Source organism: Suillus bovinus (genome assembly GCF_016758785.1).
Source record: "Suillus bovinus strain UH-Sbo-P2 chromosome Unknown EDB93scaffold_88, whole genome shotgun sequence".
Taxonomy (NCBI): Eukaryota; Fungi; Basidiomycota; class Agaricomycetes; order Boletales; family Suillaceae; genus Suillus; species Suillus bovinus.
In genome coordinates, this window is record NW_024542144.1 from 142,778 (window position 1) to 155,720 (window position 12,943).

At 48.0% G+C, this 12,943-nt stretch overlaps 6 protein-coding genes across 6 annotated transcripts; 3 read left to right on the plus strand and 3 right to left on the minus strand.

The window, feature by feature from the left end:
- Window positions 1-318: 318 nt before the first annotated feature.
- EDB93DRAFT_908207 (uncharacterized protein) lies at window positions 319-1,285 on the minus strand. Its single transcript, XM_041457907.1, has 2 exons — window positions 1,196-1,285; window positions 319-1,142 (listed from the first exon to the last, which is right to left on the minus strand). Coding segments are annotated over exons 1-2 (639 nt in total). The 5' UTR covers window positions 1,197-1,285; the 3' UTR covers window positions 319-504.
- Window positions 1,286-2,085: 800 nt separating this feature from the next.
- Window positions 2,086-4,008, plus strand: EDB93DRAFT_1093877 (P-loop containing nucleoside triphosphate hydrolase protein; the record flags this gene model as incomplete). Its single annotated transcript, XM_041446553.1, has 2 exons — window positions 2,086-2,783; window positions 2,832-4,008. The coding sequence occupies 2 exons, from the start codon at window positions 2,086-2,088 to the stop codon at window positions 4,006-4,008; spliced, it is 1,875 nt and encodes a 624-aa protein (XP_041302780.1).
- A 17-nt stretch (window positions 4,009-4,025) lies between these two features.
- Window positions 4,026-7,684, minus strand: EDB93DRAFT_908245 (Spc98 family-domain-containing protein). The gene is made up of 10 exons (XM_041457908.1): window positions 7,325-7,684; window positions 7,166-7,275; window positions 6,900-7,109; window positions 6,771-6,845; window positions 6,521-6,719; window positions 5,192-6,473; window positions 5,127-5,133; window positions 4,953-5,071; window positions 4,447-4,901; window positions 4,026-4,391 (listed from the first exon to the last, which is right to left on the minus strand). The coding sequence occupies exons 1-10, from the start codon at window positions 7,610-7,612 to the stop codon at window positions 4,215-4,217; spliced, it is 2,922 nt and encodes a 973-aa protein (XP_041302781.1). The 5' UTR covers window positions 7,613-7,684; the 3' UTR covers window positions 4,026-4,214.
- A 333-nt stretch (window positions 7,685-8,017) lies between these two features.
- On the plus strand, window positions 8,018-8,338 carry EDB93DRAFT_1331719 (uncharacterized protein; the record flags this gene model as incomplete). The annotated part of the gene is made up of 1 exon (XM_041455221.1): window positions 8,018-8,338. One exon carries the CDS (start codon window positions 8,018-8,020, stop codon window positions 8,336-8,338), a length of 321 nt encoding a protein of 106 aa, XP_041302782.1.
- A 336-nt stretch (window positions 8,339-8,674) lies between these two features.
- EDB93DRAFT_1233442 (Dfp1/Him1, central region-domain-containing protein) lies at window positions 8,675-10,870 on the plus strand (the record flags this gene model as incomplete). Its single annotated transcript, XM_041451310.1, has 4 exons — window positions 8,675-9,243; window positions 9,305-9,465; window positions 9,510-10,560; window positions 10,613-10,870. The coding sequence occupies exons 1-4, from the start codon at window positions 8,875-8,877 to the stop codon at window positions 10,868-10,870; spliced, it is 1,839 nt and encodes a 612-aa protein (XP_041302783.1). The 5' UTR covers window positions 8,675-8,874.
- Window positions 10,871-11,067: 197 nt separating this feature from the next.
- On the minus strand, window positions 11,068-12,124 carry EDB93DRAFT_1243028 (uncharacterized protein; the record flags this gene model as incomplete). The annotated part of the gene is made up of 9 exons (XM_041452092.1): window positions 11,068-11,117; window positions 11,170-11,285; window positions 11,332-11,381; window positions 11,430-11,445; window positions 11,497-11,547; window positions 11,595-11,753; window positions 11,805-11,881; window positions 11,951-12,060; window positions 12,100-12,124. The coding sequence occupies 9 exons, from the start codon at window positions 12,122-12,124 to the stop codon at window positions 11,068-11,070; spliced, it is 654 nt and encodes a 217-aa protein (XP_041302784.1).
- Window positions 12,125-12,943: the final 819 nt, after the last annotated feature.

A 12,943-nucleotide genomic window follows, 5' to 3' on the forward strand; every position in this document is an offset into this window, starting at 1 on the left:
CCCAGGGCCTGTTGGCGACCACAGGCTAAAGCGGCAGCCAGCAAAGGTAAGTGAAAGGTTGATGGACAAGGATCTCTCTCCAAGAAAGTTTCAGGCAGGGCATATGGCAGCCTGTGGGTTTCATATTTGCTGAATTGGTCTGGAATGTGTCCGGGTTTGAAACTGTGATGCACAGATACTACCTGTTGCAGAAGATTGGTCTGTACCGTACATTGTACTTAATGCTCTGTACTTCTATAGGATATGGTTTGTGTTGCAAATATTGTGGATTTAAATTGTAACACAAAATTCGTCGCAAATGGAGTTGGAGACTTCGTACCGTCCTTGCATGAAATAACCAGAAGAATATAGACAACGATCAGCAAACAACAAGTAGAAACAGGCTACGAATGAAACCTCAAGCTTTGCTGCTACTACTAGTTCAGGTCATACATTGGTATCTATGTGAGAACAGCTAAATAGTGGGAAAGTGTTCAATTATCACATTACAGTCCGTGATTACAGTCAGGAACGATATTGCGGTGGAGGGTCCTGTGCCTCTTGAGCATCAAGACTCAGCTTCCTGTGGTCGAGTTCAAGTTGTTTCTGATGTCGGGTCATATCTGTGTGAAGCGCAGAAGGCTGGCGCTCGGGCTGGATGTTGCTTGAACTACCAGCCACAGGCGTAGCAAATATGTCCATCATTGCAGCACTCGCGGGAATCAGAGCACCATGGGGTATCGAATGTGTTACAGAAGAAGCCGTGGATATGTATGACGCAGAGCGGGCGGGTGCCGAGAATGGGTCGTAGGGATTTGGGAGAATAGGCGCGTTTTGAGTAGCTATCAGGTGAGAATCTGATGCCTGCGACAATGCGCTGTAATGGTGTGAACTTGGATGTGAATTATCGCTCAGTAAGGGAGCGGCGCTTGAAATTGCTGAGAGGGAAGAGGAATGCGAGATATCAGGTGAATTAGGAGATACAGTATCCAGTTGAGGCGGACGTGGAAGATCTCTCTCTAGAGATGTAGCAGAGTCGGGGGGACGGTATTGACTCACTTCTGAGGACAGAAGGGTAGGTCCATAATTGACACTCTCCCGAGCCCTACGAGATCGCTTCCTCAAGTAACACACTAGCATTGCGCAGAATATTAAGAGAAACACTGGAAACACTGAGTCAATATTTGTGAGAAAGGCTCTGATAATGCCAGCTCACTTATCCCAAATGCTAGACCAGTTCGTGCTCCAGTACTAAGTCCTTGACTAGTAGTCGAAGACCCATTATTCTGGGATGAGTTGGAGGAACTGGTATAACTCGAGCTGAGGCTGGTTAGCGTGCCCGAGGTAGGAGTTTTGGAGCTCGAGCTTGACTGAGATGTAGATGTAGATGTAGAGGTCGTACTGGTAGAAGTCGTCCTGCTAGTGGATGGACCATCATCATCACTATCACCGTCGTCACCACTATCCCCGTCATCGCGAGGAGACATAGATCTAATCCCATAATGAGAAAAAATCTGCTGCTTGTGTCACATGAACTTACACCGGTCCTTGCAGGTATACAGCGCCGCCTGCAACCTCAAAAGACTGCAAAGCGAGAACAAAGGTCAAGGCTGGAAGCGAGCGATGCATGCTTACAGTCAGGTTTTCTGTGACACTCTGCCAGGGCAAGGAAAGGGTGAGGAGCAACGAACGTGGTAAAAAAGAATGTTAGAAAAGGGTACCGAGTAAGTACTGCGGATAGCATTAGCGTGTAATGAAGCCAGAAGCCTGGTCGGGCCGTTCAAACACCACTCCATGATGATGGTCACACCAGATGAACTTCGAACAGGCAGTGCCGGCAAGCGGTCCGGGTGGGGATCAGAAGAACACGAAATCTAATATTAGTACGACGCGATTAGAGTCACATGACTTACGCGTCGCGTTGAAACAATGAGTGATCAGCGGAGCTTGAAATTTGGAACCCGCTATAATGCGAATTGTCCACAGTAGGGTCAAAACCTGAACTTGTTCATTCACCAGTCTCTTGTCAACGTCCATCTTAGCACTTGGGCGACAGTTAGTCAACGTCACTAATCACACAAGCCGTGTTACTTTCAATCTTCAATCATGCAAACACGGTCATCTGGTTCAGTCCTTGGCAAGCGTGCTCATCATGTCGACCAAAAGGCTATCTCATCAGCATCTACAAGTGACATTGCAATGCTATCGCAGCATATGCTTACCCCAGAACAGAGCCCTAAATCCAAACGCGCCCGTATCTCGCTCTCCGGCGTTGCAGGAGATTCAAACAAGGAAAACGTACCTCCATTCCGTACTGAGTCGTGGAATGACGTAACAATCGACACACCACGTTCCATTCGTACATTAGCGATATCTACTCCCCCACCAACACCCCCAGTCTTACTACTTCCTGTGTATACCCGTGCCCGTGGACTACTTCGTTCGACCAGCACAGATGTATCTCCTATAGCTGGCCGAGAGGATGAACGACAGTGCGTTCTAAAATTCATCACCTCGTCGTGGTGTGATAGTGCACACACATCTCTGTACATCTCCGGTACACCTGGAACAGGAAAGACTGCGCTTGTTAACTCGGTCCTGCGTTCGTTCCAGGAGTCCGAAGGGACGTCGGACCTGAGAGTCGTTTCTATCAATTGCATGGCCTTGAATGGGCTGGATGCACTTTGGGATCGTCTTTACGAAGAATTGTATTGCACAGGGGCTTCCAAGAATCCTGCAAAACCTGGCAAAGCCAAGGGCAAGCAGACGGTCGAGAAAGCACTCTCGAGTTTAAATCATAGGTGGTATGTACTGGCACCACTGCTCATTTCGCCATCTGATCTCGGTACCAGCATTGTTGTGCTTGACGAGCTCGACCACATTGCATCTTCAAATCAATCACTGTCGTCAATTTTCTCTATGTCTCAAAAACATTCGTCCACCCTCCGCATCATCGGAATTGCAAACACACATACCCTTACATCGTCATTGGCGCAGTTGTCTACTCATGAAGCTTCCAGCGCCCTGACCCTTCACTTCGGCGCATACTCTTCCCAGCAACTTATCCACGTGCTCCAAGCACGTCTCTCGCCTCTCTACGATAATCTGGAATACCCAGAAGCAACAGAACAAGCCAAAAAGTTCCTCCCTCCTTCAACATTAGCTCTCCTCACGAAGAAAATTGCCTCGCAAACTGGCGACGTTCGAGCCTTATTTGAGGTACTTCGAGGGGCAATAGATCTGGCTGTCGCGGGTTCGAAGGTCCCAGATACAGATGCAAATCCTCTCACAACTCCACCTCTCATCGTTAAGCCAAATCACATCCTTGCAGCCCTTAAAGCGTATCTACCTTCCACTAGTGGTGGCCGCTCCTCCTTTTCCTCAACACCATCCCCTACCAGCAATGAGATCGTGTCCAAGGTCCGTAATCTCGGCCTGCAAGTCAGACTGGCTCTCCTATGCATACTTCTTGCATCAAAGCGGATGGAGGCCACTTTGTCTTTTTCTACATCCACCACCTCAACGCCTACCAAGTCCCCTGTGAAGCGCGCAGGCTCTGTCGTTTCTCAAAGAACTGCTGGGCTTGACGTTGCACAGCTGCATGCATACTACTCAACTGTGCTCACACGTGCAGATAACGACATCTTCACCCCAGTTTCCAGAAGCGAGTTTTCAGACCTGATAGGAATGCTAGAAACCATAGGACTCGTGGTGTCAAGGTCTGCCCGCGTGACAGCTGCCTCTCCGTCAAAGACTGGACGTCGTGCGCTCGGTCGAGCTGTATCATTCGGTGGAGTAGTGAAGGGAGCAACAACAGGGCAAAATGTAAAACTTGCGGAGACCATTCGCGCAGATGAAGTCCTGCGTGGCCTGGGTGTGACTGACGACTCTGCTGCCAGTGATGTACGTGAAGAGGAAGTCAGGGCTATATGGGCTAGGGAATGTGGCCGGATTGCACGAGAGTCGAAAGCGAAGTCAGCGTCAGGTATGGGTGGTGACAAGCCGTTCGATGAAGCATTTGAAGATTAGATCGGCGAGTAAACACCTACCTCAAAGCAAATTATCTTCGTTGCCCCAGTGTTACTATGTAGCCATTCAGCGCTCTAACCTTTGCGCTATTTATTTCTTATGACTAGTGTTTTTTTTATGGTTATGTTTTATACGATACAGGAATTCATACTACACATCTCATAACATTAGGTAATCACTGCATACTTCATTAGACCGCAATCATTTTACGAGTTCAAGTTCTTCCACCATTCGTTGATGTCCAGGCGTAATGTGAGGTGGCGTAACGCCTCCACCCCACCAGGGGCGTGGCAAACATCGCTTTGTGCCTGTAATGCAAGCAAGAGTTCCTGACGTTGCGATGATTTCAAATCCTTCTCCAACAGGACCTCTAGGACTTTGATCTTGCAACCGAAGGATTCGGAATCAGCCTATTAGCAACATAAATGTAATACATACCATAGTCGACATTTTATTGCGAAATGCAGCAAAGAGTGCATCAAGAGTTAATGACGCTTGGTACTCTTGCAACTGCCCGTCGTTGAGGTCACCGATCATAACGCAGAGTTCTAGGATAAGTTCTAGGATCCCACGAAGAAGGTCACCAGCTGCTTGTTGGGCTGAGCGCATCAAACAAGCACTGAGGATGTCGTTCAAGACAGCGGAGTGAGCGTCGGCGAGCGAAAAGACATCAGTAAACTCGGAGCTTGTTCCCAAACGACATGCAGTGACTCGAGCCAGGAATGCGTCGAAGTTGCCCCCGATTGCCACATCAGATATATACGTGGAGAGGGCATTTACGAATGAATGCGCCACGAAGCGGAAATGAGTGAGGAGTTTCCTAGATTGGTTGAAGGTCGGAAAAAGTACATTCTGATGTGTCATGCGAAAAGCCGCTCGAATGGCAGATTCCACTACACAGTTTCGTTGAACGTATGTGCAAGTACAAGACAATCATGGCTCACCTCTGATCACACGTAAAAGGAACGAGAAGATCCTTTGGTATTTGGATGTAGTCCCTGGTGTGATAATAACATCCAAAGGATGAGGAACTTTGTAGTCAAGATACAGAAAGTCTAATGCCCTGGTCAAGAAATTCATGAACACGTTCCCTCTGCAGCAAAAACGATGCTACATACTCGATGTCTAAGTGCACATGATGAGTTAGTGTGTACATATAATGCATAAGGAAAACATAGCTTACAAAGTGGGTTGAGCCATCGTTCACGTCCCGTATCGCTGGAGAGGTCTCTGATGGCGAACCCAAGACGAACTTCAGCTTCTTGTGCTATGCGCCTCGATCCAAGTTCATGCTCCTTGCTATCATCGGGGCCAAATGAACACGTGTCCTGAGAGTCCACGATGACTGTTCTCAAGAAAAAGCTAAGGTCGGCACCCCCAGGAGGCCATGTCCCTCGCTCTGTCAAGAACGGAGCTAAGCCGACAGCCCAACGACTGGTGCCATGTTGAGCCACACCAGCGGCAGATCTGCTCCTCTGCCGGGACAGTGCAAATAATTTTCCGCCTCCAGCAACAACCTCGCGGTCATCGGTGTCAGAGAACAAAGCAGCTGTAAGTCGTGATTTGAATAATGGAGAGGTCAGGAGCATATGTGAACGAAGCAGAACCAGATGGTCATGTACGTAGAGGAACGAGTTCTGGTCCAGAAATATCGATAACAGTGCATTAGAAAGGGAGGCGGCGTGTGAGATGAGCGGAGAAAAAACTAGGCTAGTCAGGAGACTCAGGCTCGGGGTGATTGAAGGAAGGACGGGTGGAAAGGACAAGATGAAGCTTTCCAATGCAGCGTGCATCGAGTGCTCATTAAATGTATCATCTCCGTTTGAGCCAGGCTCCAGGTCGAAAACTCGAAAACCGACGAGGTCGGGCTGGTAGTCGCATCCATGGAGATTAGCATCAGCCGAAGATAGATCAGGGGAACTGTGAGAGCTGATAGTTGGCGCCACATCACCGGCCTCGTCAAAAGACCCCGTTCTCCATAAGTATTCAATGTCTCTGGTTGACCAGACCCAAGTAATGAACGGCCGTTGCACCGGGGGATTTAGTATAGGATGACCGGGTTTTGCGGCAGCGAGCAATTTGAGAGATTTTTGAGCGGCTGGCAATGCATCCACCAAATCGCGTGGTATAAACGACGGCAATTCATCATCTTCAGCAAAGAGAACTCCATCATCCTCGGGCGACGCCTGATCGAAGTCTTCGAGGTCCAAAGGACCAATTGCAGTCCGCTGAGGCTGCTGACTTGTTGCTGCCAGTTGGTTATTGCTGTCAGCGTAGGCAACTGAGCGACACAATGCCTGCAAGTAGTTTTTTGAGGTCATTGTGAGGAGATAAGCAAACACAGCAATCAAAGTCCGGGAAGACAATTTACGAAAATGGGTATCGAGATATTTGTATATTCGAGAAAGTAAAGCCACTGGTTTCATCGTGAATCGCGGATATCGCGAGGGAGACAGTCCAAGGCCCTGAAAGAGTATGTCAGAAGTAAACGAGAAAACGCCAGCGGACGTACCCTTTGGCAAAGTGACGCTAGAGAGACGACAATTTCTTCAAAACCCTCATAATATAACCATGTTCCAGATAGGGTCTTTGAAGAGACAGGGATGCAGAAGTTAGATAGGGGCCCACGAGAAAGCTGGTTACGTAGATAGACGAGCACCACAGAGAGCGCATGAGAGAAAGCATGGACCGTTTCGCTTTCCTCTTTGCGTCTGGGTTCTCATTTAGACGCGTGATTCATGGATGGGAATCATGGAGCCTACCGTGTTCGTAAAACACTGAGGAATACCTCCAAGCGTCGCATCAAAGTACCAATGTCTAAAAATCGCTTTAGGAGACTGAGTCACATCACATTAGTAGATATACATATTGAACTGAAGTTACTTGCTCACCTACTGCTCATCGTCTCATCCTTACCACTGATAATCAGCTTGTTTAGCATATTTTCTGCGCCTCCGGATGATAAGAACGTCTCCGAAACTGGATCCCACGTATGCAGAAAAGACGAGGTTCCGAGAACTGTCATTCTCAACGAATCGAGCAGCTCAAGTTCATTCACACAGACTACATTTACTCGCAGGCCAAACGGAAAAGGTTGCGTGCTAAACGTTTCGTTTGTTATGCCATTAACATTGCAAAAAAATGGAATGGATCTGACTGGTATTGTGCTGAAGCTGATACATCGGAGGACTGTTCAGTCAAGAAAGGAGTGTTGTATGAACGGTCAGGGAATGATTGGCGAAGAACATCCCAAGAGACAACTTGATCCTAAATTTTATTATTGAATCTTTCATACCACGACACAGGAGGTTCTCACTGAACGATGATCACCACTGGTGACTGAATTTGCCCATAGCACCTCTGGTGACAACGAGGGAAGTGCAGGAATATCTCGAGCGCGAGCAATATCTCTTGAGTCAAAATCACGCGTATGGCATTTTTCTAGAGTTGTAGCATTCTCCCTATCAATTGCATGCACAATGGGGTCTTGAGGTTTGTCGACCATTCGAGGGACGAAGAACTGAGATGTTATGTGTGGTAGGATGCCCAGTGCCAAATCCATGTCACGTTCGTGCTGATTCCAGGCATCACTAAACAGTGACATTCCAAAATACGCGAAGACTATCGGTTGTCAGATGATAGTTAGTACTACTTCACCGACTGTTGTTTGGTGTTAATTGGCAAAATCCTTCGCTTCCTAACACAACCAAACATGAACATGGACTTTTGTACTAAGTAGATGCATCGTCGCGTCCACAAATTCCACAGACCGGTGAGACATGATTCAATAATATTCAAAACGGGATGTAGCTCCTTGGATGCCTGGTTTGTTTGGTTAATGAACCATTGTTCATGCTTGCACCACCTGAGGAACAGTCCACCGTTTCCATGACAAGCAATGCATCGAGGTCCCCGGTTTATAAAGTCTTGAAATCTTGATGCTGCAAGTAACCACCCGTCGATTTCGTCCGTGATACATAACTCTCTACATACGCCACTGAAACCAGTCATGCCTTCCACTCGTCTTGAATCCGTCTCGAACAAGGAGAACATTAACCCAACAGGATGTCAAGAAAAGCGGTCCTACAAGAAGGCACTCCCGTTCGTGGTGATGCCCCTATCCGCAAAAGTGAAGGAGAGCCAGTGTACATGTACTCTGCGGATTAGTCCTCAACATACTGTTTGTGATCAAGATTCTCTGGGTAGCCTGGACATCTTCGTGGCATTGGATGATTCTCTATTCTCACAAAGCGCTGATAGGCGCGCCAAGGAATTGACGGAAAGCCCGTTGGCTGAAGTGACAGATGCATTTACCTGTGTGTACTCCTGATTTTCATTGCGTCGTGTCATGGCCTTCACGATGCTCATTCGAGTCTCCCACGCAGGATGATACCTACGCGACATTGTCTTTTGGTAGGAAGTAAAATCGTACGCGGTCATGTGATTGTCACGTGCCACCCAATTATGCCTTCAAATTTAATCATTCAATGTACTGTCCAACAAAGTATGTATTGTCGTTGGTGGCTCGTCTGGTGTCTGGCCTTTCTCCAAGTGTTTGGATTGGCAGAACCACACCGGGTGTTTCCCTATACTAGTCATTTCGGGAGTTTGCAACGTTAATTGAAGGGACTGAAGTAAAAATCAGATGTTGAATCATTGGGTAATAAGACGATGAATCGATGTATCATCGCACGCACGCGTTGTTTATTTGTGGTCACACCGGAAGTAATTGCTGAGTCGCGTCTTACCATCGAGTTGGACATTGTTATATTATCTTTTCCCACCGTATCCTCATCCTGCCTCTTGTTCATCATATCACCTGCGTGACGTGGTCCTATTTGTCTCAGCCTTAACTGGCTCCCAGTCATGCCTACAACCAACCGCCGTCCACTAAGTACACGAACTCTGCCACTTCAAGTTCCTCCTACCATGTCTCCCTTCAAACAAGGAATCCGTTCAGCCTCCCTCTTGCTCAAACGTCCTCGATCACCGGACCCTACAGCAGATGAATCCGTCAAGCGGGTGAGACATGCTCCAACAGAAGTCATCCACGGCGAGGACCGCAAGGATAAGGAACGAAGGCGCGTAGAAAGGGAGGCTCAGAAGGCCGAGTTTCGTATCAAGTACACTCGTGCATTTCCTGCATGGGTCTTCTATTTCGACTTAGATTTGTCGGATCCTGAGAGTGCTGCCTTGCGAGATTCATTAGTAGCCCGGGTGGTGCACCTCAAATCAGTATGGCCAATTCTCCGTGATCATTGCGCAAACGTCTGACACTCCGTCAACCTGCTTCTAGCAAGTAGATGACTTTTTCTCAAACGAGATCACACATCTTATCACTAATCAACCTATCACTCCGATCGACCCTACTGCAAACAAGGAGAATCGATTACAAGGCTTTTCCGCACGAGCGAGCTCACTGAAAAGCCCAATCAAGCTCCGTGGACGGTGCACCGAGTTATTCCATTATTATAGACCATGCTGACATCCTCAATTTACAGTACCACCGAGGATGCCACCTCGCAGAGCTTCAACCTTGTGGAGAAGGCAAAGGCCTTCAACATGAAGATTTGGAGTCCGGCAAAACTTGACAACATTCTGGAACGATGTGATGTTCCAGCCTTTGCATTCTCCCCTTCGAAACCTATTGCACAAGCCACTTCTCTTGCCCCTGCTTCCAACAAACGATCACTATCTAGCTTACTTCAAACCGAACGTCTTCATGGTACCACCACAGAACGTGACCCCACTCAAAAGCGACATGATTATCGATATTTCTCAAAACACAGTTATTTTGTGCTTATAGAAGACGTGCGACAGGAGTTAGCGACGATCCATGCTCTAGAATATCCCATACAACGGGGGCACGACGGGAAAGAGCAACCCTCGTATCCGGTCCTGTACTGTGACCCAAGGTCTCGGGGGCCTTTTATAAAATTTGATGAAAGGGAGCGGAGGCGTTGGGACCGGGCACAAAAGGCGGAGAGGGAGAACGAGAACGAACGCGCGGAGAAGGTGGCTAAGGCTCTGAAGCGCAAAAGGCAGGCGGAGGTGCAGATGCTCTCGGGCAAAGCTGGCGACCTCCGCCGCTCAGTGTCGATGAATAATTTACATCGCCAGGCAACTATTGAAGATTACGTTGACCTGGATGCTGACTACGGAGATGGTGATACAAGAGAGTCAGCGACCGCCTCGGGCTACCTTGCTTCTACGGGTGTTGGTTCATACGTTGCAGCATCTGGCAATAGCGTTTGTATTACATCCACAAGAGGCACAACATCCACCGCAGGGGGTGCTTCTAGGACGCTGGAACTACCTGCTTCTCTTCGGTCCAGGATTCAACAACAAGTCGTGACGTCTCGAAAAGCCCCGAATGCAACCCACACTCTCAGCCGAAAAGCGGGAGGCATGGGCCCACCCCTTACAATTCCAGATCGCCCACTGCTCAGGAAAAGCAGGAGTACAAACACCCTTCGATTGCCAAAGCGCGATGAAGGGAGCAAACCTGGTTACTGTGAGAGTTGTCGCGTAAAGTTCGATGATTTCGACACGGTAGGATCGCGTTTAATCCTGTACACGAGTATCCTAACCCTCAGTCCTTTAGCACACACAGGACCGGAGGCATCGCAAGTTTGCCATGGACGATGCAAACTACTTCCAGCTTGATTCGGTTCTTAATCGCGTTCGACGCCGGACCCGCCAAGAAGCCGAGGAAGAAGAACTCATGTGGTCCGAATGTGGTTATGACAGCGTTCCGCGAAGTTCCGAGGTACCTGAGACGATAGGGTCGTCACAGCCAGATCAAGACGAGTCTATGTGGGACGAGAAAGATGCTGAGGGAGAAGTGGATCTTGATTTGTAAGTGGTATGGATTGATAGTTTTTGGTCCTGTCCAAGATATTTTCGAATTCTTTGCATTTGGCTTTACTTCATTGATTTGTGTCACATCATACACAGCATTTGTAGCATTACTCTAGCATCTTCACTTGTCAATACTCGACAACGAGACGAGCAAAGTATCGAGAAGTCCCGGAGGAACGAAAAAATATCATGGGGTTCTCAATAGATCGTGATGGTCAACAACGCGACAATACCATCTTGAGCAATGCCTGATAGAGGCCCTGATGTCAGACGAGCAACTATTGAGCCGATCAAGCTCACCATGATTAATACCATCAGCGCCAGGTTTGAGGAGACCAGTAATGTTTTGGGCGGTAGTATAGTATTTGATCCCATGATATCTTGTTTCACCAACTGCTGCTGACACCAGCTGGTTGCTAAAACTGGATTAATGACTCGTGCGTCACAAGCAGAGATATTTACCGGCCAATGTTGTACCCATTTGGGATGATATCATGATGCTTTGATGCGGGCTAAGGGTGGCGTTCAGATGTGTAACAAAACCCTGGCGAATCACGCACCTCCTCTCGAGACACGCTGGCACATCAAGTAAGCTACTAATACTTAAGACAATTTAAGGGTACTTACGCTAGGAAGAAAGCGCCGCTGTCCGCCGCAGTGCCGTTCTGTACAAAAATGCTGAACAAATATTATCACCGTCCTAGGTCACCAGTCAATAAATTTACCGAAAATGATTTCCTCCGACGAGGCTCTCAAGACACGTTCCGCCTCCTGCGCTTCCATAGTCCTGGCGAAGCTCAATCGTTTGATTGACCCACCCATTTCCATCTCCCAAGTCGGCGGGCATATAACCGCCTAAGTGAAGGCCGAAACATTCTTCAGAACTATCATGAGCAAATAAGTAAGACGCAGTTCGCAATTATTTCCATGCTTACAACCCAATAGCACGGGCAAAATTGATAGCTCCGTCAAGTGTGAGGACAGCGGGGGAGCTAAGACCAGAGATGATGACCTAAATTGTCGGGGTCAGCCAGGTTATACATTAGTAGACTAGGGCGTGACAGTGATGAAAGAAAAGTACATTCATAGGTTCACCGTATCCATCGCCAGCATTGATGAGCATTGAACCCCCTGCGTCAGTCGGGTTGTAATAAGCAACATCACCCCACTTGTTCATCGTAGGTGACGAGACTAGATTGAATATTACCGCTAGATATGGCATCACATAACCAAGTAAGGCATTCATGAGATACATCTTGTTGAAGAATGATGAAGGGTGTCAATTTTTATTAGCATGACACCATCTCATGTATTTTATACGCAGTAGCTCGAAGGTGGGAATAACACTGCAGCACGGCGCTGTCGGGACCCATGAGAAGACAATCGGTACACGGGTATTGATTCATGCAAAAACACGTGCATCCATTTCAATATATCCAAAAATGAGATCTAGCATTTGCCTGTCACATTATCATGAATATACTAGCACACACCCGTTGTGCCTTCGGCACAGGAAGCAAAAAGAGCGCTTCGCGCTCTTTGTTGGCTTCCTGGCCTTCGGCTTCATCCTACTTTGGGTATTTAATAATTATTTAGGTCTTGAAATAAACTATATGGTATTCATCAAGTTGAGCATGATATGTTACATTCAGATATATCGAACCCTCCTGTTCTCAGCAGGAGATACTGCGCTACAGTGCTACAAAGCACTTTGTAGCAAAATTATGTTCCCCTCATAAAGTTCTCTGATTTTCCCATTCTCCTGTTTCCCTGTTCTCTGTGCAGATGAGAAAGTAAAAGTAAAATGAATGTGTTGATCCATCTCACTTGTCCTCCGGTCCTGTACATCCCCCCGTCCTTCTGTCCTCCTCCCGTCCTTCTGTCCCTCCTCCCGTCACTTCTGTCCTCCTCCCGTCCTTCTGTCCTCCTCACGTCCTTCTGTCTCCTCCGTCCGTCTGTCCTCCTCCCGTCCTTCTGTCCTCCTCCCGTCCTTCTGTCCTCCTCCCGTCCTTCTGTCCTCCTCCCGTCCTTCTGTCCTCCTCCCGTCCTTTGTCCTCCTCCCGTCCTTCTGTCC